This window comes from Bos mutus, chromosome 24 (assembly GCF_027580195.1).
Source record: "Bos mutus isolate GX-2022 chromosome 24, NWIPB_WYAK_1.1, whole genome shotgun sequence".
In the NCBI taxonomy this organism is placed as follows: Eukaryota; Metazoa; Chordata; class Mammalia; order Artiodactyla; family Bovidae; genus Bos; species Bos mutus.
Window position 1 is genome coordinate 40,714,574 of NC_091640.1, and position 27,805 is coordinate 40,742,378.

General features: G+C 42.5%; 1 protein-coding gene across 4 annotated transcripts in view; it reads left to right on the plus strand.

Annotated features, from left to right (window-relative positions):
- Positions 1 to 27,805, plus strand: part of PTPRM (protein tyrosine phosphatase receptor type M) — a 660,428-nt gene that overhangs the window by 273,394 nt on the left and 359,229 nt on the right. For all 4 annotated transcript variants that reach the window (XM_070361479.1, XM_070361481.1, XM_070361480.1 and 1 more), the window contains exons 6-7: positions 19,287 to 19,461; positions 25,512 to 25,805. In XM_070361479.1, coding sequence (XP_070217580.1) covers positions 19,287 to 19,461; positions 25,512 to 25,805 — 469 coding nt within the window. The remainder of the gene's footprint in view (positions 1 to 19,286; positions 19,462 to 25,511; positions 25,806 to 27,805) is intronic.

Consider the following 27,805-nt stretch of genomic DNA (forward strand, 5'->3'; position numbering starts at 1 on the left):
TTGGCAGGCAAATTCTTTACCACTGAGCCACCTGGGAAGCCCTTTGAGCATTTAAGTAGACATTTTATTGTCGTTGATGATGATGTTTGGCAGAAACCAACAAAATTCTGTAAAGCAGTTATCCTTCAATTTAAAAATAAATAAATTTTTTTTAAAGAAAAAAATAAGTAGACCTTTTTTAGTGTCATCATCACTTATGTGTCTTGTTTTATTGTCTTAGAAACTCTACCATCTGTATTTTGCACAGCCAGTAGTCTTATGGACAGATCAAGGGTCTCAGGAATTCTGACCAAATAGGATTAAGTGACCTGTCCCCTCTAACCAGTTTGCCATCCACTTATTTAGACTCTAGGTTTGGTTTCCCCCATAGCATTCTCCAGTTTCGTTCTTGTTGCTTCTTGCTGTGCATCAGTCCACAGGCTGCTTGTTCCCCACCTTGACTCGTGTTGATTTCACCCCTCTTTCCTTAGGGATCCTATAGTGGGTTTTGGTTTGGTTTGGTTGTTTATTTTAGCTTGCTATGGACCTGCTTTATATTCTGACCCTTCTGTGCATCTGTTCCACTCCACTTGGGCTTCTGTTCCACGCCTGCCAACTTCTCGGTACACATCACTCTCCACCTATCCTGTGTCTCCTTCTGCAGCATAGCAACAATTGTCATGTGTCACATTTGCCTGATGCCCTATAAAATGTAAAGTTTTTGACAGTGGTAAAGGACCACCTGCCAATGCAGGAGATGCAGGTTTGATCCCTGGGTTAGGAAGATCCCTTGGAGAAGGAAATGGCAATCCACTCCAGTATTCTTGCCTAGAGAATGCCATGAACAGAGAAGCCTGGCGGGCTGCAGTCCATGGGGTCACAAAAAGTCAGACATGACTGAGCATGCACACATGCTATAATTTTTAAATCCTGTATTCTTTGAATCATCACAACTGAAGTCAACAGTCATTTTTTATTTCTTCTCCATTTCTGGGGGAAATGAAAAACAGCCAACTGTGCTATCCCAGGATTTGTCAGCAGGACAATGACAAATGGGAACAAATTCTGGAAGAGACACCTTAAATGCTTTGGGGGTCCTCTAACATCCATGACTGCATGTTGCCCTGCAGCTTTCCAGAAGGGTTGTGTCAAGAAGGGGTTGATGACAAAGACAGAATAGAATGACTTTCAAATTCTTAGTGACAATGAGATTGTCCTGGACTCAGCCTGTTATTTGGCTTGTGAGTCTTTGTGTTGTTCGAATAGTTTTAGTGTTCAATAATTTATTTCCTCTGTTTGGATAGGCATTTTGTGGGGAAATGTTTATTTTATTAATAGCGGATGAAATAAGACAAATGTCTTTTGCTTGCAAGGATGGCTTCTATTAACCTGGATTTGTATGAGATAGTTCCAGCAGCATAAGGGTTTGTGGCCGGGGGTGGGGGATGGTTTCACAGAGTCCTCCTGCTCTCTCGCCTGGGCCCTGAGCCTTTGCTTTAGGCCATTCTTCACAAGTCATGGGGAGAAGCAGCCCTGGAAAACTAGATGAAATCCCTCTGGCCTTGGAGGTATGAATATGGGCTTTTCTTCCTTCTTCCTCTAATGTTATACCACTTTAAAAAAATGCTTTTCTGCATCTCAATTCACTTGACTCCTCAAAGTAATTCTAAGATTCAGGCAGAAAATTGAATGAAAGATTGTTTTACATTTTTCTGTCACTTGAATCTTCCCAGTAGTAAGTCAAGATTTAGAAATGAATAGGACATCCTTTATTTGGGGAACATCCTTTATTTGAGAGTTCCCTGGACAACAGGGAGATTAAACCAGCGAATCCTAAAGGAAATCAACTCTGAATATTCATTGGAAGTACTGATGCTGAAGGTGAATCTCGAATACTTTGGCCACCTAATGTGAAGAGCCGATTCTTTGGAAAAGACCCTGATGCTGGGAAAGATTGAAGGCAGGAGGAGAAGAGGACAACAAAGGATGAGATGATTGGATAGCATCACCAGCTCAATGAACATGAGTTTGAACAGACTCTGGGAGATAGTGAAGGCCAGAGGAGTCTGGCATGCTGCAGTCCATGGAGTCTCAAAAAGTTGGACACGACTTAGCGACTGAACAAAAACAACATCATTGTGAATTGTGATCATTTATACTTACATTACACAGTAATTTGCATTACATCTTTTGAATTCTACCATAATGCATTTTTCAGAGTTTCACGTTGCATCCCTTGGCTCTGTACTTTTTTATGAGTTTGAGGTGCAGGGTTGTTGAGAGTCACGAAGGTAGATGGCATACCTGGAAATAGTCCTGTTTCTTCACTTCTACTGCAGATTAATTCTACTCCGCTGTGTGGGCTTCTTATATCCAGAGCTAGGTGAATAATCTGTGTGCACTTACCACTCTGTTAGAGGGATTTGGATGTAACTGACATCACATGATTTACATCCAGGAGGCATATTGACAAAAAAGAAAAAAAAGTCCATCTGTACAACGTGTACATCTTGATCCACATCTATGAAAAATGGCCAGTGGTTTGATTGCTTAAAAATATAGATTAAATATAATCAATGTCAGAGTCTTTCTCAAAAACATAACACACATAAATCTGAGGATGACACTAATGAAGAAGTGTTTATGGTTAACAGATGGACCCCATCTGCTTCCGTCTTCTCCATCTCATCCGTGGGCCAGGCAGGTTGCTGCCAGCATGGAGCTGGTCTTTCTAGAATACAGAACAACAAAATGAAACACAGCTCATGAGCCTCCTTTATTACAGCTGCAAAATACTTAAAACAGCTTCCAGACAGTGTGCAGGAGGAAGACAGCATCTATCAAAGTATTTTTATGTGGTAAAAAAAAAAAAAAAACTGATGTGCATTGAATCTGCTGAGTGTCCTTGCTGTGTACTATCAGATGTGGTGATCTTTGTATGAACCTGAGCTGTAACCGTGGGAGACACTCAAATGAAACAGATTTGGAAAACCATTCAAGTAACCAAAACAAGAGCACACATTTCTTGTTGTTATCAACTTTCTGATCACTTGTGGAGCCTACAGTTTGAAATATCCTAGAGTAAGTTTATATATAAGATACTGAGAAAATAGAATTTTAGATGTTCTTTTTTATACTTAAATATTATTTGCTGATGGTATCAATTTCTGAGTTATATATGTTCATACAGTCATTGACCCTTTGAGTCACATGTAATTATATTAGAATTACTGTTGTTCTTTATGAAATATTTAAAATTTTATTTATCTCCATAGGCTTATCTTGGGAATTAGTATTTATAATACCTCTTTCAGCTTTTCAGTAAGTCACCAAAGCACTGTAACAAAAATATTGTAGACTGGGAGGCTTAACCAACAGACATTTATCTCTCACAGTTCTGGGGGCTGGCAGTCTTAATATCCGGGACCAGCATGCATGTTCTTGGAGAGAACCAGCTCCTGGGTCTACAGACCAACAACTTCTTGCTGCATAGTCACGTGTATCCTCTGGGCTCTTCCTCCCCTTGTAAGGGCCTTCATCCCACTCGGGCTCCACACTCACAACCTCATCTCAGCCTCGTCTGAACATTGAGTGTTAGTTGTTCAATCGTGTCTGAGTCTTTGTGACTCTATGGACAGTAGAGGACATAGAGTCCTACCAGACTCCTCTGCCCATGGGATTCTCCAGGCAAGACTACTGGAGTGGGGTGCCGTTCCCTTCTCCAGAGGAATCTTCCCCACCCAGGGATCAAACCCGGGCCTCCCACATTGCAGACAGATTCTTTACCATTTGAGCCACCAAGAAAGTACATCTCAACCTAGTTAGCTTCCAAAAGCCCCATCTCCATTATGGTCACAGTGGGGAGTAGGCCTCATCATATGAATATGGAGGAGGATGCAAACATTCTGATCTACAGAACTCAGCTACCACATCAGACTCAGATGTGGGTGGGAAATGAAGGTGATCCAGCTTCCAGGACAAATGCCAGAAAACAAGGAGGTGGTGGAAAGGCCTTTTCTTTGTTTATTTTAATTTTTAAAAAATTAATCAATTTATTTTTGGCTGTGCTGGGTCTTGGGTTCTGCTCAGGCTTTTCTCTAGTTGTAGAGAGTGGGGGCTGCTCTTCAGTTGCTATGCACAGGCCTCTCGTTGCAGTGGCTTCTCTTGTGGAAAAGGGGCTCTAGAGCACAGACTCAGTAGTTCTGGTGTACAGCTTTAGTTGTGCGGTATGTGGGGTCTTCCCGGACCAGGGATCGAACATGTGTTTCCTTCATTGGCAGGCAGATTTTTTACCACTGAGTCACCAAGGAATCCTTGAGATGCCTTTTCAAAAGTAGATGGATGGAAGCTTTGGTCAAGCCCAGGACTGTGCATTGGGTGAATGGCAGCTGGTGAAGGAAACCTGGAAAATCATCCTTTTCTCTCCATCAGTTTTAAATGGCTCACTTTTTAGCATTACAGAATTATGTAAAGCCTGAATTTGGAACAATCTTCAAATTAAATTCCGCATTTTATTAAAAAACAAGCTCAGAAGAGATAGGGAACTTTAACACACTCATCTGTCCAATTATTATATGTATTGTAGATAGTTCTGTTTTGTTAGTGAAAGTCAATTGTATGTATAAATGTATTTGCTTATTTATAAATGACTAAATTCTGTCACTTGGACATTTTTCTCCACTGATTGACTGACCTTGTATTTCAGATATTAGCCTGTTAACCAAATATTCTCAGATTTACTGTGAAAATATCAGGATTAACTTTTTATTTTTTATTTTTTTTAATTTAATTTTATTTAACTTTACAATATTGTATTGGTTTTGCCATATATCAAAATGAATCTGCCACAGGTATACATGTGTTCCCCCTCCTGAACCCTCCTCCCTCCTCCCTCCCCATACCATCCCTCTGGGTCATCCCAGTGCACCAGCCCCAAGCATCCAGTATCGTGCATCAAACCTGGACTGGCGACTTGTTTCATATATGATATTATACATATTTCAATGCCATTCTCCCAAATCATCCCACCCTCTCCCTCTCCCACACAGTCCAAAAGACTGTTCTATACATCAGTGTCTCTTTTGCTGTCTCGTATACAGGGTTATTGTTACCATCTTTCTAAATTCCATATATATGCGTTAGTATACTGTATTGGTGTTTTTCTTTCTGGCTTACTTCACTCTGTATAATAGGCTCCAGTTTCCTCCACCTAAAGTTAATCCTGATACATTTGAACCAGGATTAACTTTAGAACCATCATTTTGTTGTTGTTCGGTCGCTCAGTCATGTCCAGTTCTTTGCGACCCGTGGACTGCGGTGGACCACAGCTCCAGGCTATGTTCAGCAATTTTTCTTCACTTAACTGATCCCTATGAGAATTCTTTTATGCACCCATTTACAGAATAAAGATGTAATAAAGATGTAACTGGGTCTCGGAAAGTTTCAGAGATTTTTGCGTTGACTTGTTGCTAGTAACAAGAACTGGGAGCCAGGCCATCTAAGTCCAAAATCTATGTTCTTAGCTGTAATGCCTCTTGCATAGAAAGATGATCCAGATCTTTCCTCATGGATTCATAATCATCAGTTGGCAATTTAAGTGATACATCCCTTTTATCGGCATTTAAGATGAAAATTATGGGCTTTGCAGGGGGTGCTAGTGGTAAAGAATCTGCCTGCCACTGCAGGTAGACATAAAGAGATGTCGGCTTGATCCCTGGGTCAGGAAGATCCCCAGAGGAGGGCATGGCAGCCCACTCCAGTATTCTTGCCTGGGAAATCCCATGGACAGAGGAGCCTGGCAGGCAATATAGTCTATGGGGTTGCAAAGAGTAGGGCACAGCTGAAGCAACTTAGCACACACGCAAGATGAGGATTGAATTCATGTGTGTGGAAGGTTGCCTTGGCTTTTGTGTTTCGGAATGTGTATATTTGGTCAACATTTCTTGGTGGCTTTTACTTTCCTTTATAGATTGTGAGGGGAAAAAAAATCACAGCTGTATATCAGAATGATTTTGTTATTATATATAAAAACCATAAAATGATTTGAAAGGGAGTCAAATTATGGTTCCCTTGTCAAGCCTAACTTGGGTGTTTTAGGCCCTGTGTATTAAAGCATAAATTTAATACCACTTACTGTCATAGAAAATACCAGGAAGGAACAAAAAGTATTGTCTTCAGTTGCTGTAGGAACCATTGGCTCCTTAAAGGTGTTTTTTTTCTTTTTCTTAAAGTTTTGAGTGGTTGAAATCACATCCATTATTGTTTTAGTCAGTTCAGTATCCATCTATATGATATAATATTGAATATTCAGCCTGAAACCACCGACAACCTTGAAAGCTTACATCGTCTCTTTTAACTGATATGATTTTGGGTTACCTCCATTTAAAGGTGAAGGTTTCTTTCACATGGATGAAACAGTAGGATATGTCTATGAAGATTCTGGGAGAAATTGATTAAAAATTGTACTTGGTGATATTACCTGCCTCAGTTAAAGAAGGTGTAAGTGGCTGGTACTTTGAGGAGGACGGGCCAGGAGTTGATGGAGCCTTGTGCAAGGGCCTCGTCCTCTGATGGGATCTGACGACCACTGGGCCAGGATGTGAGGATGTGCTGTGAAGACCGCAGGTCAGGATGGTTCCTGTAGGAGGACGGGAGAGAGGCATCAACTGCTAACCTTGAGGACTGCCGGCTTTGAACCCAGGAACCACACGTCCTGTTAGAGCATTTATGCTGCCTTTCTTTTCTCATATTCATTAAAGGGTTAGTGTATGTCTCTTGCTTCCAAGGATCCACAGCTGTGTCATGAGAAGGGGAGATGCAGAAAGCCCTGCTCCGGAATTCCCGAGATCGAGAGTTAAGCATCCGCTACCCTGTCTGCTTTTGGTGTTCTGGGCCCTAGAGCGGGGACCCTGGAGAGTTTGGACACTGTTAGAATCTCCTTCTTTCTCTTCTTTTTGGAAGAGGAGGGAAAAATGGAGGATATTTTAGCTAGGACTTAAACATGCCTGCTTTAGGTAATTTTGAAAGCCCTAGAAGATTTTCAGTCTAGTTATCTGGAATTGGTGGTGGTGTTACTCAGTCACTCCGTTGTGTCTAACTCATTGTGACCCCGTGGACTGCAGCACGCCTGTCCTTCACCATCTCCCAGAGTTCGCTCAAACTCATGTCCATTGAGCCAATAATGCCATTCCACCATCTCTTCCTCTGTGGCCCCCTTCTCCTCCTGCCCTCAATCTTTCCCAGCATCAGTCTTTTCCAGTGAGTTGGCTCTTTGCATTGGATGGCCATAGTATTGCAGCTTCAGCTTCAGTATCAGTCCTTCCAGTGAATATTTGGAATTTCTTTTAGGATTGACTGGTTTGATCTTCTTGTACCTAGAAAAGAGAGTAGGGGGGAAATTTGACAATTTTATATGGGTTTTAATTTCAAAATTGTCTTTAGGACCAGAGAAACGGAATAGAGAAGAATTCATGGTGCTTTTAGTCCTAGAGGGATCCAGTTTGGGACCAGGTCAGAGACTTCTGTGACTGACACACAGTGGCAGTCAGGTAGCTCCTATAGGGGATGAACTTTGAAATCATAAATCATATTGTTATTCTCATCTGCATTTCTCCTATGTGTAAAATGCCACCCTTCATTCCCTTCATTCAAAGCAAAGGGAATTGGCTGTTGTCCAGGTGCAAGAAAATTATGTGTGTCTCTGTTACAAGAAGTGATGTCCACTAAAGACAGGAGACAATGACAGATTAATGGAGTTTCTGTTTATTCTTGAGATGGAAGCCAGGGACTGCTTTGTTTCAGGAAGTGTGTATCCTACACTTTCCATGTGCTGGGTGTATGATGATTAGTTATGCGAATGCTGCTACAGAGAGGGCTGCTACCCTGGACATGTGGCTTCGCCTTTGGCAAACTGCATTTTCTTCACTTCTGAGGTGGGATCTTTGTAGCAGAGTGACTTGCTACTTTTGCAGGACGCAAATGACACCTGGACAAAATGGTTCTTTGATTCCTATAGCTTTGCAGTATTTGTGAGCTAGCAGCAAAACCATCTGTTTTTCCTGGGGAAATTGTGATGGTTCAAACAGTTGTTTAAAAATGCAAAAAGAAGAGATTTTCTTCTAATTGCTTCTTAGAATTATTTTCTTTTTATTTTTTATTTTACTTTATTTTTAAAAGATACTGAGTATAGTTCCCTGTGCTACACAGTAAGTCCTTGTTGGTTATTTAGTGTATATATTTGTTGTTCAGTTGCTAAGTCGTGTCTGAGTCTTTGAGACCCCATGGACTGCAGCATACCAGGTTTCCCTGTCCTTCACTCTCTCCTGGAGTTTGCTCAAACTCATGTCCATTGAGTAAGTGATGCCATCCAACCATCTCATCCTCTGTCACCCCCTTCTCCTCCTGCCCTCAATCTTTCCCAGCATCAGAGTCTTTTCCAATGAGTCGACTCTTCGCATCAGGTGGCCAAAGTATTGATGTGTATGTGTTAATCTCAAGCTCCCGTTTTTAGTACAGAACTCATAAATAAACACAGAGGTAGAGAGAATGATGTAAAAAACTCGATGTACCCAACATCGACTTCAAAACCAACAGCATGTGAGACCACTTTCTTCCCGTGTGCCCAACTGCTTCCCCACTGATGATCCCAGTCATCATATTATGTAACTTGTAAATGTTTCTCTAAAACAGGAGTCAGCAAACTTTTTCTGTGAAGGGCTAGGTAGTAAATTTTGCAGGCCAGAGGGTCTTCTCTGCCATCATAGCATGAAAGCATCCATGAACAGCACAGAAATGGATGAATGTGGCTAGTTTCTGGACAGGTTTATACATGGACATGTGAAAAGTCTTTCACATCATTTTCATTGTCACAAAATACTATTCTTTCACATCATTTTCATTGTCACAAAATACTATTCTTCTTTTGATTTTTTTTTCCAGCCATTTAAAAAAACTTAAACACCATTCTGAGCTTGCAAGCCTTACAAAACAAGTTGCAGGATGGACTTAGCCTCAAACTGCTGCTCTAAAAAGATAAGAGCTCTTACAAAAATAGAATAATCACCATGTATGACCAGTGAAAACAGTCAGTGTTCATATTTCTTGTCTGTCTAGTAACTATTTATTTTAGCAGTTTTATTTGATTTGTGATTGTGGTAAAGTTCACACTTTGCAGTTGGGTGATGAGTGTTTTCTTTATATATGTACAAGTGGTAGGTTCTCATTAGTTAGCTCTTTTATACATAGTAGTATAAAAATACACATATGTCAGTCCCAATCTCGCAATCCATCCGACCCCCATGACGAGTGTCTTAAGTCCTTTTTATCTTCAATATTTCTGTTCGTTTCCCTCTGTTTGTGGTGGTGGTGGTTGATGTTGTTGAGACTGGGTTTGTCCTGCACAGCCTCTCATGTTTTGAGTTTTGCCTGTCGACTTCTGGTAGCATCATTGAGTGTGTTATTCTGACTGTTGTGTGTCTTGCCAATTGTATCATGCTATCGGCTACTGATACTCATTTCTAGGGTCACTGATTCATTCAGGGTTGCAGAACAGTCTCATTCTCCGCCCTTCTTTGTTTAGTCACTAGAATACGTCTAAAAAGACAAACTCTCCTGTTATTAACCGCTGGGGTGTCCTCGTATATAAATCATATATGGAAGGTGGTATAAATACTTGATGTTTTTATCTTTTTTTGGCATATTGTCAAAATAGTGAGGTAGTTCACTAACATCACCTGAAAGTGACCAAAGGGGCTACTGCTGTTACTGTCACTGACACCATCATCTGTCATCATCAACTTGTGGATTTAAACACATTTGATGAGTTTCAATCCACTGCACTTATTATCCTTATCGCTGCTCAGATCTTCCATCCCTAAACAGTGGGCTTACTCAGAGTGGGAGTCCCTTGAGCTGGGCCATCTCCATGGCTTTCTTGCTTTTGGGTATGACTGTGTGTTTCAGGCTTGTATTTTCCATATTGATAATCTAGAATTAGCCATTTTGTCAGGGAGCCCTGGTTCTTTTTCAGGGGAACTGGGAATTAGAAATTACAATCTGAAAAAAAAAAAGAAGAAATTGCAACCTGAGGACAGAGGTGCTTATTACTACTCATTATTGTTTGTGGATCTTCCCATTGGATGGAACTGGTGTATATGTGTGTGTGTGTGTGTGTGTGTGTGTGCGCGTGCGTGCGCACATATACATTTAAGATTAAAGCATGTCTGTCTTGAGATCAAGACAGAGTGACAATTCCAATTCAGTGTGACAATTCCAATTCAGATTCAGAACTATAGGTCTTTTAACCCTTATGTTGTGCCTTCTTTATCTTTTCAACTATTTTTTTCCAGAAAGACTTGTATGTTTTAGGGCTTCCCTGGTGACTCAGATGGTAAAGAATCTGCTTGCAATGCAGGAAACCTGGGTTTGATCCCTGTTCAAGAAATTCCCCTGGAGAAGGGAATGGCTACCCACTCAAGTTTTCTTGCCTGGAGAATTCTATGGACAGAGGAGCCTGGCAGGGGACTAGAGTCTTTGTATGTTTTAAGGCATATTGATTGGGGAAAAAGTAATGTCCTTTGTCAGCCTCGTTTATGACTAACCTTGCCTTTTAGATCGTGGATAATTAGGTAGGTTCTGCCATCTTCCTCATGGTCGAGTGCTGTTATTACAGTTTAGAAGTAACAAGGTTATGTTCTAGCCTGGCAAACCCAAAATCTTTAACCCAACAGAAATGTCAGGCACTGTCAGATTACTTAGTTTGGTGTGGCTAGATTAGCCTCATCGACAGATTTTAAGACTAAAGAACTTCTAATTTCTTGGTATTTCTTTTTTTTGGTATATCTAGTTACTGCATTATTATATATTATTAAATAATATTATTCACATATTGCAAATATATATTGAACTGTGTCTAAATATCAGAATGAAGTTCTAAATTTTCATAATCAAACTTTTTTACTCAAATATGCATGGAAGACTATTATATGTTTGAATAATATGTTATTTTGGCTGTCTGTGGGCTTCCTTCATAACTCAGTTTGTAAAGAATCTGCCTGTAATGCAGGAGACCCCGGTTTGATTTCTGGGTTGGGAAGATCCCCTGGGGAAGGGATAGGCTACCCATTCCAGTATTCTTGGGCTTTCCTTGTGGCTCAGCTGGTAAAGAGTCTACCTGTAGTGCAGGAGACCTGGGTTCAATCCCTGGATTGGGGTGATATCCTGGAGAAAGGAAAAGCTACCCACTCCAGTATTCTGGCCTGGAGGATTCCCTAGACTGTACAGTCCATGGGGTCACAGAATCGGACATGACTGAGCGGCTTTCACTTTGGCTATCTGTATCTCCATTAGCCAATTAAAGAACATTTGTCAATACATATTCATAGTATATGATAATAGGAGTAAGACTTCCAGATGTAGCATTCCACATGGATAAATATTTGTGCTGGCTTGGTTATGGTCTAGAAATCAAAGGTCAGCACTTTTATTAGTTATTATTTATTAAAATTTAAAAATACGTGGGCTCCAGAAAGTAGATTTGTTGAGATAGTCAATTAAGATTTAGATTACAAGAAATGTTTTAAACAAAATTATTCCTGGCCCTACAGATACTGTTAGTGACCCCAGTGGTAAGGATTTCAATCAGTATCTTACAGATGGACATATTTGATAGTGGAATATGTGGATTATTTTCCCTATTAAAGAAATGAAAGTGTGATTTAATCTCCACCTGTATGGCTGAGGAGCCGCCTCTAGCTCCCCTGTATATGCTTAGCTACTGCACTCAGACCAGCTCCTAAATAGGATTAATTTGCTCTAAAGGCAGCTAACTGCTCAGACCTCAGTTTCTTTCAATCATTGCTCTGGTTATTGCAAAACTCTTTCTGAAAGACTTAATATGCATCTTTTTTTGCTGGCAAATTACTGCTCATTTAGAAGTCCTAGAGTTAGCCCACTGCAGAAAGAAGGTTGGAAGTCTAATTTAAATAACTATCAGGACTTTTTCTCAGGCTTGCTCAAATTGAAATGCATGCGTGTTTGAAGATACTCTTGCTTTTATTAAAAAGCTGTATTTAACCCACTAAGATCATTTCCTCGCAGACATGGCTGTTATGCTTGTCTCATTAGGTTGACAAAAGATGGGTCAGAGGTTGCTTTAACACCTGGACACCTGGTGCCCTGCTCTGTCTGGAGTTGGGGGTTTTGTCAGAAGGACGCTGAGGCTCTCTTACAGGAACTCATATTCTAAAGAACATCACGGTCCCGTCCTTGTTGGTGCTTCCTCGTCCTGCTGTGACGATATTAAGAACCAGCTCTCCAGTCCCTGGCAGGGTTGCCTCTTTCTAACTCTGTGAAAACAGAGAAAACTGCCTGACAAAGGTCCTGTCTCTTCCCAGCAGACATTTTCATCGTTTTCTTTTGCCGGAATAACGAAGTCTCCCCGTGGTTTCTTAGATGCTCAGGGTACCCGAGTTTCTGAGCACACTGTCCCGTTTGGCCCTCCCTGTCATGGAGAGGCAGACGGGGGCCGGCCCTCATGACCTTTTCTCACTGCCCTGCATCAGAGAAAATAGGCCAGCCTCGGTTCCCTGGCTTTCCTGTTGAATTCTGACCTGAGGAAGGGTATCTGGGGACCAAAACATCTTAAAAATCAATTTGTTCAGTTGCGCGTTCAATGCCTAAACCCCTTTCAGTATTAGCACTAAAGCCCCCTGGGATGCACTGGCCATGGCTCTTGTGCGATAGATGCAGCAGCAGAAAACCTGGAGAAAGATCCCTGCCTTTGTGGGGCCTGAAGTCGAGTAGCAGGGAGGTGGGCAGTCTTTGCTTTTATCCCAATGTATCCATTCATGTGCCAGTTATTGGTCACCTATACATTTGACAGATGGATCTGTGATGCCATCAAAAGCACTGACAGGCATGTTGGAGGAGTCAAGGAAATAACCTTGAGCCAAGGCTCCAGAAACACCCTCCCTCATCCACGCTGACAGGCAACCACAGCCTCTGCTCGTGCACAGGTTTCTAGTTGGCCCCGCTCTCCTGGCATTTATCCCATGTTACTTCCCCTGATCTGTGCAGGTGTCACAGGTTCTTCTGTCTGGTGCTTGCCAAGGGCTGTGAACGCTGTCCTCTTCCTTTCGTAAGGACCCAGGAAATGGGATCTGACACTATCAGAGTGATGGGTGCACTCTCTCCTTGCCACAGCCCCAGTGCTCTGAGGACTCTCTCTCTTTCCTCTTCATGAACCCAGCCATCCATTGCTTCTTTTTGTTGTCATTGAAGTACGGTTAGTTTACAGTGTTGTGTCGGATTCAGGTGTTCAGCAGAGTGATTCTGATATACATACACATATATGCATATGTATGTATATATGTATCTCCATTCTTCTTTAAATTCTTTTCCCTTATGTTGGATTATGTGTGTGTGCTCAGCTGTGTCTGACTCTTTGCCACCCCTTGGACTGTAGCCCACCAAGCTCCTCTGTCCATGGGGATTCTCCAGGCAAGAATACTGGAGTGGGTTGCCATTTCCTCCTCCAGGGGATCTTCCCAACCCAGGGATCAAACCCACATCTCCTGTGTCTCCTGCATTGCATGCAGATTCTTTACCACTGAGTGACCTGGGAATTAGATTTTTTAGATTTCTTTCCCTCATAAGGTTATTACAAAATATTGCCTGACACAGGAAACCAGGAAAAGGAGCCTCACCAGAAAAGGGACTGAGGGTCTGTTGTCCAGAAGGCATGACTTGAGGCCAGGATGGGGGACACGCAGGACTTTTCTTGGGCAGCGAAGGAAGACAAATGGAAACAGTGAGTGTGCAGAGCTTTGTAAAAGTCAACTAGAACTGTGGGAGATGGTAGTTGATTCTGCTCTCAGTTCAGTTCAGTTCAGTTGCTCAGTCGTGTCCGACTCTTTGCAACCCCATGAACCGCAGCATGCCAGGCCTCCCTGTCCATCACCAACTCCCAGAGTCCACCCAAAACCATGTCCATTGAGTCGGTGATGCCATCCAACCATCTCATTCTCTGTTGTCCCCTTCTCCTCCTGCCCTCAATCTTTCCCAGCATCAGTGTCTTTTCCAATGAGTCAGCTCTTCGCATCAGGTGGCCAACGTATTGGAGTTTCAGCTTCAACATCAGTCCTTCCAATGAACACCCAGGACTGATCTCCTTTAGGATGGACTGGTTGGATCTCCTTGCAGTCCAAGGGACTCTCAAGAGTCTTCTCCAACACCACAGTTCAAAAGCATCAATTCTTTGGCACTCAGCTTTCTTTATAGTGAAACTCTCACATCTATACATGACCACTGGAAAAACCATAGCCTTGACTGCTGTTGCTGCTGCTAAGTTGCTTCAGCCATGTCCGATTCTGTGCGACCCCATAGATGGCAGCCCGCCAGGCTTCACCGTCCCTGGGATTCTCCAGGCAAGAACACTGGAGTGGTGTGCCATTTCCTTCTCCGATGCATGAAAGTGAAAAGTGAAAGTGAAGTTGCTCAGTCGTGTCTGACTCTTCGCAACCCCATGGACTGCAGCCTACCAGGCTCCTCCGTCCATGGGATTTTCCAGGCAAGAGTACTGGAGTGGGTTGCCATAGTCTTGACTAGACAGACCTTTGCTGGCAAAGTAATGTCTCTGCTTTTCAATATTCTGTATAGGTTGGTCATAACTTTCCTTCCAAGGAGTAAGTGTCTTTTAATTTCATGGCTGCAATCACCATCTGCAGTGATTTTGGAGCCCAGAAAAATAAAGTCAGCCACTATTTCCACTGTTTCCCCATCTATTTGCCATGAAGTGATGGGACCAGGTGCCATAATCTTAGTTTGCTGAATGTTGAGCTTTAAGCCAACTTTTTCACTCTCCACTTTAACTTTCATCAAGAGGCTCTTTAGTTCTTCTTCACTTTCTGCCATAAGGGTGGTGTCCTCTCCATATCTGAGGTTATTGATATTTCTCCCGGCAATCTTGATTCCAGCTTGTGCTTCCTCCAGCACTGCGTTTCTCATGATGTACTCTACATAGAAGTTAAATAAGCAGGGTGACAATATACAGCCTTGACGTACTCCTTTTCCTATTTGGAACCAGTCTGTTGTTCCATGTCCAGTTCTAACTGTTGCTTCCTGACCTGCATATAGGTTTCTCAAGAGGCAGTCAGGTGGTCTGGTATTCCCATCTCTTTCAGAGTTTTCCACAGTTTCTTGTGATCCACACAGTCAAAGGCTTTGGCATAGTCAATAAAGCAGAAATAGATGTTTTTCTGGAACTCTCTTGCTTTTTCGATGATCCAGCAGATGTTGGCAATTTGATCTCTGGTTCCTCTGCCTTTTCTAAAACCAGCTTGAATATCTGGAAGTTCATGGTTCACATATTGCTGAAGCCTGGCTTGGAGAATTTTAAGCATTACTTTATTAGTGCGTGAGTTGAGTGCAATTGTGTGGTACTTTGAGCATTCTTTGGCATTGCCTTTCTTTGGGATTGGAATGAAAACTGACCTTTTCCAGTCCTGTGGCCACTGCTGAGTTTTCCAAATTTGCTGACATATTGAGTGCAGCACTTTCACAGCATCATCTTTCAGAATTTGAAATAGCTCAACTGGAATTCCATCACCTCCACTAGCTTTGTTCGTAGTGATACTTCCTAAGGCCCACTTGACTTCACATTCCAGGGTGTCTGGCTCTAGGTGAGTGATCACACCATCATGATTATCTGGGTCCTAAAGATCTTTTTTGTACAGTTCTTCTGTACGCATGAATCTTATAAAGATTATACTTCTATGGTCATCTTGTAATATTTTCCTAATGGAATAAGCCTGTGTCAAAAGAACGTTTATTGAAAAGAACCTTCTGATTCCACTCTGCTGGAACACAAATGCTCCTGGAATGGCAGGTAATGAGGCTGGAATGGCAGAGTCCACACTCAGGAATGGGGTTTCCCTGGTGGCTCAGATGGTAAAGAGTCTGCCTGCAGTGCAAGAGACCTAAGTTCGATCCCTGGGTCAGGAAGATCCCTGGAGAAGGGAATGGCAGCCCACTCCATTATTCTTGCTTGGAGAAGTCCATGGACAGAGGAGCCTGGCTGGCTACAGTCCATGGGCTCTTAAAGAGTTGGACACCCCTGAGTGACTGACACTTTCGCTTTACCTTAATCACCTCTTTAAAGGCCCTGTTTCCAAAAGCAGCCTCATGCTGAGGTGCTGGAGGTTATGGTTTCAACATATGAATGTGTGTGTTGGGGGGTGCAATTCAGCCCCAACAGGGTAAAAAAAAAAAAAAAAAAAAAAAAAAAAGGGCAAGGGAAGCTATAAACAGAATTCTCCAAGCAAGAATGCTGGACAGAGTTGCCGTTTCCTTCTCCAGGGGATCTTCCTGGCCCGGGGATGAAACCCTAGTCTCGTCTCCACATCTTTTGCATTGGCAGGCGGACTCTTTACCACGGCACCACCTGTGAAGCCCTGTGATTACATGGGATTAAAAAAATAAAAGGGCCCATTCCTGAGGGTTCCTATGAGTCATTGGAGTTGGGTAGAGCTGTCAGTTTCAAGCTGTTTAAAGGATGAATTAGTGGCCTGAAGACCACAGGTATGAAGTAATGCTCCTCCTGACATGTGTATGCATCCAGCACGGAGGTTTCCTTAACCTTGGCCGCCCTTCATACAGCCTTGAGTACTCGTGAGGAATGCATAAGGGCATCCTTTAGAATTCTTTTCAATAAATGTTCTTTTGAGACAGGCTTATTCCATTAGGTAAATATTCCAAGATTACCATAGAAGTATAATCTTTACAAGATTCATGCGGCAAGTAAGGAAAGAAAGAAATATTAATAGATAGCCCTTTGGATGTTGTCCTTGTTTTTAATAAACAAAACAAAGAATTATAGATGTGAAGTCTGCCTTTCTTCAGGGCTTAGTTTGTTTTTTTTTTTTTTTCTTTTTAAAACAAGGTTGGCTTTATTTTCAATTTGAACAAGACAATTTTATAGAGTAGGTGATCTAAGCTTACTCTTAATGGTAGAATTCAGGTTTTTTTTAAAAATTTATTTGGGGACGAGGATGGGAGACTGAATGTGTGGAATACAAAAAGAAATACTCTCTCCTGTTGAATTCATGAATCATACTAGGTTGACGTTGCTTTGTTTTGTTTATCTAACTTTTCGGTGCCCTTTGTCAGACCAGGTTGAAGGGGTTTCATTTTCCAAAAAGACACATAATATATGTAAGGTGTATATTTGACGTCATATTCAGATCTATGACTTTTTAAGCTATCAACAAGGCTGTCTGGATTGCTAGTTCTAAAGATGGTAGGAACTGTAGTTCCCCAGCCCTGATGTTTCCTCTGCTGTGGCAGGAACTGTACTGGCGCAGCACCCTGGTGCCTTTTCTTTGTCCACGTGGAACTGCTGGGCAGGAGGCTGGGAGCACGCATGGTCCAGGCCCTCCTTTGGGAACTCGCTCCCCCTAGCAGCCCTTCCTCCATCCTGGGAGTTTGCCAGCAGCTCCTGACACAGGGAGGCCTTGTGGCTTTCTGTTGCTGCCTGTGGCTGGGTGGGTGAGTCTGTTCCGTTCTGTGCCCAGTTCTAGCAAGCCCATGTTTACTGCACATCAGCTGTAATCTGCATAGTCTGCAGGGCCAGGCTCATTGGTAATAAAGGCGGTGTTTTGACAGCCTGTCCACCTGTTTTCTTGAGCTCATCCCTCAGCTGGTCCAGAATCTGGGAGGGGACCAGTCATTAGGCATGTGTCTTAAATTCCCACAACTCCCTGACAGTTGTAGCATCTCTTACAGATGAGGAGGGGGGGAGCCCCAGAAGGGTAAATCACTCTGAAGTTACATGTGGAGTCCTGGTCAGTCTAATTCTCAAACCCATGTCCATTAGGACACACTGACAAAATATCACAGGGAAAGCTATTAGAAGGCTTTACTTATATAAATCACTGAGCTCTACAGAGGAGTTTTATTATTGGTAGCCTGGCATGCTCACACCTATAAACACAGACATTTTCATGCAACCTGCGAGTCCTGGAATGCACAGATGCTTGTCCACCTCCCCAGTTCCTCTGGCTGCCTTGGCATCCTCCAAAGCTTTACACTCTTTCTAACATCCCAGGCATCTGTTGTCTCTTCTGCCTGGGATACTTCCTTCTCTGCCATCCTCCCCTTAGCCTGGGAGCTCCTGCTTACCCTTCAGATCTCAGCTCCCAAGATCAGTTCCTCAAACCGGCTGCCATATCTAAAGACAACTCCATCATGATTTCTGCCAGCCACCTGACCAGCGATCACTGGTGATCACGTGTGCATTTCAAGCCTACACTTCCCAGCAACTGAAGCGCTATGAGCACTGTGGTCACTTTTCTGTTGTCCACCGTGGTGAGCTTAGTGTCTTAATATAGTGACAGTGCAATGGTGGCCCCCAACGTGGTTGCTGGGTGAATAATCAGACAAAATGCATTTGCCTTAAGCTCTTTGCTGGTTGTTTTCTCCTTAATACTTGTAAATAGCATGGTAAAGAGAGCCTCTTTCCTGATAACTGTACTAAAAATATATAGGACTGAAATCTATAGTCGTTTTTGAGGCTTTAAACTATGGGAAGCATAGAATGAATTTCTAAGTGTGCATAAGTAAGGACTTATTTACTGTCTCGGGCATGGAATAAGACAGCTCTGCCCCAGAGATGGAACCGGCTTTGTGTGGTCCTGGCTGTGGAATGTGGAAAGGAACTTCTCCCCTCGCATTTCAGTGTTAGGTGATATTAAGCACCAACTTCTGCTTGCTTTTTGTAGCTCCAGGAAGAAAATTGTAAAGCTGAATCTAGTCCTTCAGACCCTTTCCATAGGAGCTATGCTAATACCTACTTACGTTTTTAATATAGTTCTTGATAAGCTATTTATTGGTTCATATATAAAATGAGGTCAGTCATAGTGTAGTGTGTGAATTAATTTTTTTCTAGCCAAGTATAATATGATTATGTATTATAAAAAGACTAAGTGTTGATAGTTTGGGAGCAAAATAAAGGATTTTCCCACGTGCTTCTTTCTCTCCTCCAATTGCACTAGAATAACAGTGAATATCTTAGAGGTGCAAAACCAAAGACATTTCTTCACACTTAATTTTGCATCTGTCAAATCCTGAAAGTGTTGATCAAGGCAGAATTTTGGTTTCTGGGCAGCTGTTTTCCTGCAACAACTGCCCACAGGTAATTAACAAGGGACCGGGATCTGGGTTGTAAGTAACATTGACCGCTGTGCCTTCAGGAGTATGTTTCCGGAAGACAGCTGATATTGTTTCTTTTTGTCCTCTCCACCCCCACGACACAGGGCATTGATGTCCAGGATGCTCCTCTGAAGGAAATAAAGGTGACCAGTTCCCGGCGATTCATAGCATCATTTAACGTCGTGAACACAACCAAACGAGATGCTGGAAAATACCGCTGCATGATTCGCACTGATGGGGGAGTTGGCATATCCAACTATGCAGAGTTGGTAGTTAAAGGTATATAATGTTATCTTTATACCCCCATATAGTCTATTAAAACAGGCATGTGGGACGGTTATGAGCTCATGATTTGTTGAAAGCTCAGACTCACGCTCCTGTTTCTGAACAGTGGTTTGGTGACAGGCTGTATTGATGGATTACATTTTAAGTACAGATTTCGCACGTGAGCAATATTTTTGAAAAATGTATTTTATTTATGTTGGTTCAGTTGCATACAAAGCAGTGAATGTGCTCTTGGCAAGTTCTTCTGCCAACTCTGTATACAGAGATTACAGCCTATAAATTTTTTTTTTTAAGGAATGAAATTTTTTGTACTGATACAAAATCACTTAAAATGCAAATATTCCCCCATCCAGGGTATTTACGATAGCAGGGTGGTTAATAAAATGAGGCAGTGTCAGTATAGAAATGCTCTGTCATATCACACAGACCACACTGATAACAGTGAGTTAGCATTCATAATGCTGCCGTTAGGGTCTATTACTATATTTTGTGTGACTGAAGAATTAAGTCATTATAGTCAGGAAGGTGGGAGATGAGTTAAATAAAAGGGGGGGATATAAATTTCCTTTAGCTAGTTTGATGTTTTTTGTGTGTACACGGACTTTGGAGTTTATAGTACTGAACTGCTAAGGCAGTTTTTGGTCCCAAACAGAATAATTTGGACTTTTAGATATACCATGAGGCATTTTTATACAACTTGTGGCAAGCCATTTCTGCTTCTTCCTAGGGGAACAGAATGATGCCTACTTTTAAATTTTTTCTCCTGCATTTGTTAAACAGGGAATGTAAAATCGGTTTCTTTTGGAGGGACTATTGTCCCTTTTGTCAGCAAATTTCTCTATGCAGGCAGTTCTACAGACTGCGGGGTTCAAACCCCAGTGCTAGCTGCATGGGTGTGGTCCTGTGCTCTGGATGCTTCTCTTTCCTCAGGTTTAAAATAGACTTACTAATGTGTTTGACCCAGGACTCCCCGGGTGGGTCCAGTGGCTAAGACTCCGAGCTCCCAGGGCAGGGGATCTGGGTTCGATCCCCAGTTGGGGAACAAGATCCCACATGCCACAGAACTAAGACCTGGCACAGCCAATTGGAAAAGAATAATAACGTGACTGACCCTCAAGGGCTATCAGGAAGATCAGATGCACCAAATAGGTGAATGGCACTAAGAATACCTCGTGGGCAGCCCACCGCTGTCCAGTCCATGATGGGGGAGAGGTGGCTCTTTCTCTGCTCTGGTCCATTAGTGGTCCTCATCTGAGAATGCGCAGCTCAATCACCTTTCCAAAAATAATAATAATAATACACCAGCCCACTTCTTCTCCACCCCCACTACCACACCTGTATTGAATCAGAGTCTCCAGGGGCACAGCCTCTGCAATAAAATCTATAGGCGATGTGGGTAAATGCTTCTGTTGTGAAACTAGCCCCACCAGTGTTAGTCATGCCTGGCTTAGGGCATAAGCCAGCAGTGTTTATCTGTAGCTAACACGACTAACGTTCTGCGGAAGGAAACAAGGAGCCAGCCACACACTGCCGTTTAGACTCAAATGATCTAATTTGCCATGCCTGATCCCTGTGAGTGTGGGCTTGTAGCAAAGCTTTAGCCTGTCTGGCTACTTTTGGAGTTTGGATTTTATCTGTAAGCAGAGGGAACTGTGCATAGATGTGCACACTGTCCCCTGCAGAAGGGTCTCTGGGTAGAAAACCCACACCATTTGCCAACAAGTCCAGAGGACCGGCCGCCTCGCTGGTCCCAAGGCTGAGTTCTTTATTGTCATCGGTGTAACTTCACTGTCATCTTGGCCCAGTTCTTTGTGGTTGTGTCCTGTTTTCTGATTTCTGGTTGCTCCAGTGCTTCACTGTGACCCCCTGGGCCACCTGAGGCATGGTTCTCTGTAATCACTGTGATGAAAATTTAGTCGCCTCTAAATATTGCCTCCATGGGAAAGTTGATTTGTTGGGAGTTATAAGCAAATCACATGGCAAATAGATGGGGATAAAGTGGAAACAGTGACAGATTTTATTTTCTTGGGCTCCAAAATCACTGTGGATGGTGAGTGCAGCCACAGAATTAAAAGACCCTTGCTCCTTGAAAGAAAAGCTATGACAAACCTAGATAGCATATTAAAAACAGAGACATTACTTTGCTGCAAAAGGTCTGTCTAGTCAAAGCTATGGTTTTTCCAGTAGTCATATATGGATATGAGAGTTGGACCATAAAGAAAGCTGAGTGCTGAAGAATTGATGCTTTTGAACTGTGATGTTGGAGAAGACTCTTGAGAGTCCTTTGGACAGCAAGGAGATCAAACCAGTCAATCCTAAAGGAAATCAGTCCTGAATATTCATTGGAAGGACTGATGCTGATGCTCCAATACTTTGGCTACCTGACGTGAAGTGTCAGCTCATTGGAAAAGACTCTGATGCTGGGAAGATAGAGGGCAGGAGAAGGGGGCAACAGAAGATAAGATGGTTATATAATATCACTGACTTAATGGACATGATTTGGAGCAAACTTCAAGAGATAGTGAAGGACAGGGAAGTCTGGCATGCTGCAGTTCATGGGATCACAAAAGAATCAGACACATCTGAGAGACTGAACAACAAACAATAACAATAAGCAAGTCAGACATCTCTGGTCTGCCAGAACACAGCTGAGCACAGAGGATGTGTGGGTTCAACTCACATTTCTGTCATACTTTTTCCTGCCTTAGGACAGCATGGAGAGGTCTTGACTCCTTGTAATAAAATGTCCAGACACCTCTTTTGCATCTCTGCATCCTGCCCGAGTCAGTGACAACTGGCTTGCAGTTACAGCACAAATCTGGAATTTGACTTTTTCTCCACTTATAATTTTTATTGCCATATTTTGCATATATTTTATTTTTTGAAATGTGGTAACATGCCAGATTCTACTATTTAGGTAAAGAATTGCCTCGACACAGTTACTTTAAAATACATAATGACATGTTTAGGCCACATGTATATGATTGAACACATTTTGTATGTGTGTATTTAGAGTGCTAATATTTTTTAAGATGACAAAATCTTAAGTTGTTTACTGCTTTCTTCAGGTCAGTCTCTGATTTGATGTTCCCAAATGAAGCCCAACTCATTTTAAACTATCATGCTTGTCTTATTTATATCTACCACTGCTTTTGGTAATCAAAAACTAGAAAATATTTCATGTAATCTCTGCAATGCATGTATATATGCATATATATCAGTGTCATATTTAATTATAAAAGACGTATTAAGAATTCACTTATATGTATCAATTATATATATGATATGTATCTATATGTATATAAATTCTATTTATATAAATAACTTGATTTAGAATTACTTTTAACATGCCCTTTCACTTGGATTAAATATTTTAAATTGCTTTTTATCACTTAGTAAGATTGAATGCCTTCCTTCTTTCCCTTTGATAAAATTTATTCAAAATTTAAATATTGACTTATTATTGTAGATTCTTCCAGCAACCCCGAAGTCCTTTTGAATGACTGTCTCACTTATTTCCAGAATCTAGTTGAATCTTTCATTTGACTTAATGTATTTGGTACTCTTCCTAATGGGGAACTAATAGAGAAAATAGTCTTGGGACGAATAAGCATTAAAGTCCTGTCTATTTTAGGAGACTAGGAACAATGTCCTAAATGAATTGTGTGCTCACTAACCTTTGTGGCTTTGCCCCTGAGTCATATTTTGAATGGCACTTCAGGAACCCTTGCTAGCATGTACAACTACAAAGTAATTAACTGCTTTTTCAGCCTGGCTTCGTCAATGCCTTAGGATATACTAGAAAAGGCCCTTTTCATGTCTTGGTTCAAGGAATCGCCTAATGATATAAATTGATGTTAAATCATTATGAGTTGCGTCAAAGCTATCTCAAGAAATGAAGAGCTGGCACAGAGTTGCAGTTCATAAACGATGGGAACAATAATTTAATGAATTTTCACTAACTTTGCGGTCCCCTAAATAAAACTCATCTTGTGTCTTATGTAGACTAAGTCTCATAAGATTTCCCCGACTATTTTATTTTTTGACATAACCCCTTACATTTATTGAGGAGGACATGGCAACCTACTCTAGTGTTCTTGCCTGGAGAATCCCCTTGGATGGGGGAGCCTGGCGGGCTGCGGTCCATAGGGTCGCAGAGAGTCAGACACGACTGAGTGACTAAGCATGTACGTTTATTTATTTTATTTGGCTGTGCCAGCTCTTAGTTGTGACGTGTGGGATCTGTAGCTGCAGCCTGTGGAATCTAGTTCCCTGACTAGGGGTCAAACTCAGCCCCTCTGCATTGGGAGCATGTAATCTTAACTCCTGGACCGCCAGGAAAGTCTCTTCCCAGCTATTTTAAAAGTCAGTATGATTTATCACACTTTGAATATGTTAAAGAAGAAAAAAGCTGCCCCAACTTAACAGAGGGAGGTCGTGTTGTTCATTTCTTATTGGTCTAGGATCCAACTTGGTATCATCTCAGGGGCCACTCTTAGACGAGACCAGCAGTCCTGACGTCCTGATCAGCAGGAAACATGGGAGGGATCAACTGGCTATTTATGCCACAAAGCGGACAGGTGCGTACGCCAGTGACAGAATTGTTCAGGCACTAAGTCATGTCCAGCTCTTTGCGACCCCAAGAACTGCAGCACACCAGGCGTCCTGTCCTTTACAATCTCCCGGAGCTTGCTCAAACTCATGTCTATTAAGTCAGTGATGCTGTCTAACCATCTCGTCCTCCGTTGCCTTCTTCTCCCCCTGTCGTCAGTCTTTCCCAGCATCAGGGTCTTTTCCAGTGAGTCAGCTCTTTGCATCAGGTGGCCAAAGCACTGAAGCTTCAGCTTCAGCATCAGTCCTTTCAATGAATATTCAGCTTGATTTCCTTTAAGATTGACTGGTTTGATCTCCTTGCTGTCCAAGGGACTCTCAAGTCTTCTCTAGCACGACAATTCAAATAGCAGGCTTTATTTTCCATAAGTTTGTGTGAACTAGATGAGGAGTTGAAAACAAAAACACACCGAAAGGCACAAACCACCTGCAGAAACATGCTCAAAAAAAAAAAAATCATTAGAGCTTAACATTTTTCTCTAATGGAGATTCATTAAATAGAAATATATTATTTCATACAATTACCTTCCTCCCTAATGTCATGTATGGTGCCACTCACAGTGACATTGGCGCATGGAATGTCTTTATTTGGTGCCTGGAGAGCCATTCAAGTGGCCTTTGATATACTGGGAATGTTGTTGAAAACAAGATTGCCTGTTTCTCCCGTCTCAAAGGTCCAGAGAAAGTCAGTCTCGGATTTTAAACAAGGAGGGGGACTTTCTTGAGTTGTAAAGAGTGTTTGCTGTTGATTGCTTAGAGGTTTATGAAGCTGGGCATGTGTTTTGTTTTAGAGCTTTTCTTTCTCTCTGTGGCTTTAATAATACTCATTATTGAAAGTTCCCTTAACAGTGGCTGTGCTAGACTTTATTACTCCAAGTGCTCACTACTCTGGGAGCAGAAGGAATCCATTGGGATGGCTTTTTTGGATAAATGAGGCATCCTGGAAATGCATTTATGATGAGATAAAGTGTAATTTCATCTGTGTTTTTCAAGTGATGATGTTCTTGGAATATAAATGTAAGAAGACTGAATTTAATGATGTAAGTAATACCTTGGGTGATGTCAAAGACACTGTTGACAGTGGTGAGCCTTCTAGAGCTTAATTACTACCACTTGAGAGAGTTTTTATAAGTTACTTTTAGTGCAAAATAAAATCCTTTGATGCCTATGTATGTATTCAAGAAAAAATGAATTGCATCCTGAAACAAACTGGGGTTGTACCTACCTGAACAGGCTTGGGCTTTAAAGGTGGCTTATTTCACAGGTTTGAACACTCTGCAGACCTCTCTCAAGGAGCTTTTTCTTATTAACCTGAGCAAAACCGTTCTCATCCGTTCATTGCTAAATTGTCAGCATCTTCCCAATTTTAGTGATTGATGTGCGTTGAGGTCTTTCCACGTGTCTGAAGGATGGCCCTCTGGTTTGCCTTTCAGAGCCCCCTGTCCCCATCGCACCCCCTCAGCTGGCCTCCGTGGGGGCCACCTACCTGTGGATACAACTCAACGCGAACTCCATCAATGGGGACGGGCCCATTGTGGCCCGGGAGGTGGAATACTGCACAGCCAGTGGGAGCTGGAGTGACCGGCAGCCAGTGGACTCCACGAGCTACAAAATCGGGCATCTGGACCCCGACACGGAGTATGAGATCAGTGTGCTTCTCACCCGGCCCGGGGAGGGCGGCACCGGCTCCCCTGGGCCCGCCCTCAGGACCAGGACCAAGTGTGCTGGTGAGTCTGGGGATCCTGGGGCCGCTTGTCCGTTTCTGATGGGGTCTGACCTGCAGCCCCAATGCAGGTGGCTCACGCTTTCCTCAGCTCTGCTGGGACCCTGTCTGGGCACAGGAGGTCCCTTCACCTGTGGGCAACCACCTGTGGATTCAGACCTCAAGGCTTGGTCTCACTCAGGACGTCTCCACCCCTGTTTTCCCTGTTCTTCATTTACACCTTCCTAGGATTATCACCTAGTTCTTATGGAAATCATCCCAAAGTCGACTGTCCACTTTAATGATGTCTGCTCATCGGCCAGCACCTCCCGTCCAGGTCTCTTCAGTTTATGTTCCCCGTTGATGTGCTTGTACCTGGTGGTGGGGGTGGGGGCGCTTTGGAAGAACAGATTCCACCTTAGCCATGTGTTTTTATGGACGAATATTGAATGGAGGGGCTGCTTGCCAATGACCCAGGGCCCATTTGTAAGATAAGCCAGGGTGATTTTCAGGCTGCACGCAGGCTTTAAATTCTCAGATGATAAAGTTCTAATTGACTGTGTGGAGCCGGCTCTGTGGGGTTGATGGAGAGAGAAATGCAGAGTCTTATAAAAATCAAACCCCGAAGGAAGCTCCCATCAGAGGTTCGAGTGCTGTTTCTGTCTGGCTGCTCTTGGGTCGAAATAACAGAGAGAAGTAACAGGTTGGGACACTGAAGTGTTCTTTCATCATTTGAATGAAGATTCTTACACTGAACTGCGGCCTGAGCTGATGAGACTCCAGAAGTTTTTATGGAGACAATTGATTCTTCAGGTAGCATTATATAAGAGGACATTTATCGATAGGTTTCATTTCTTCTTAAGTTTTGAAAGTACTCAGAGCAACAGTCTAACCCTGTCTGGTAGGACAAATGATTAAGCCTTGACAATGGTAACTACTTGGTTCTTTCTTCATAATTTTGAGTATGTGGTTTCCAAAAGCCAAAAACTCATGGGAAAAAAAAAATTGTTTTTGTAAAAATACTTTGTTGGAAAAGAAAACGGGACCCTTATTCTTCTTGGGGTGTTGCTACTGGGCCTGTCTTGTCCACCTTGTCCACCCAAGTGTCTTTCCTGGGTCCCCCGCCCCCATGGTCATGTCACGCTCAGTGCAGACTCTGGCAAAAGACCTGTGGTGGTCCATAGAGAACAGAGCTGGGTAACAGCTTCTGTGCCTCGCTTTCCTAAACCATGTCATCTCCTCTCTGTTTAACGAATACATTTTCCCTTCTTTCTTTGAAATCGTTTATCATCTTTCATAATGAAAGCAATAGCTTGTAACACTGTTTACATCATTTTAGAATTTAGGAATTGCTTTCAAATCTGTTACTTATTTTATAACTGCCTTGTGAAATCTCTGGAGTCAAGACTATGACCCACTTCCTTATTGTTGTTTAGTCACCAAGTCATGTCCAACTCTTTGTGACCCCATGGACTGTAGCCTGGCAGGCTCCTCTGTTGATGGGATTTCCCAGGCAAGAGTACTGGAGTGGGTTGCCATTCCCTTCTCCAGGGGATCTTCCCGACTCAGAGACTGAGCCCATATCTCCTGCGTTAGGCAGGCATTGGCAGGCAGATTCTTTACTGCTGCACTACAAGGGAAGCCGACCCCCTTCCTAGAGACTAGGAGATGGAAGCCCTTGTGGTCTGCTTTCCTCCACACCTGCTCCTTGAGCAATAAGTTTGTGTTCTCTGACTTCAGCGTTATTTGGAGGAATCCTGCTTGGGGGCCATGGTGCTCGTCAGTCTTCCTTTCTCTTCAGAAGAAGGTTAGGATCCCATTCACTGACAACCCCTCCCACCTCATGTTTTTAGTTCTGGTCTTTTCTCCTGATTTTGTGTCTGTATATTTCAGGTATTGACATGATTATTACCTACATTTCCCCTAAACCCTAAGGTGTGTGTCTCTGTTTTCAAGAAGCTTTTTTGTTACTGTGATGTAATGTGTAAATGTAGAGCCTTTCATAATAGATTGGCAGCCCTTCTT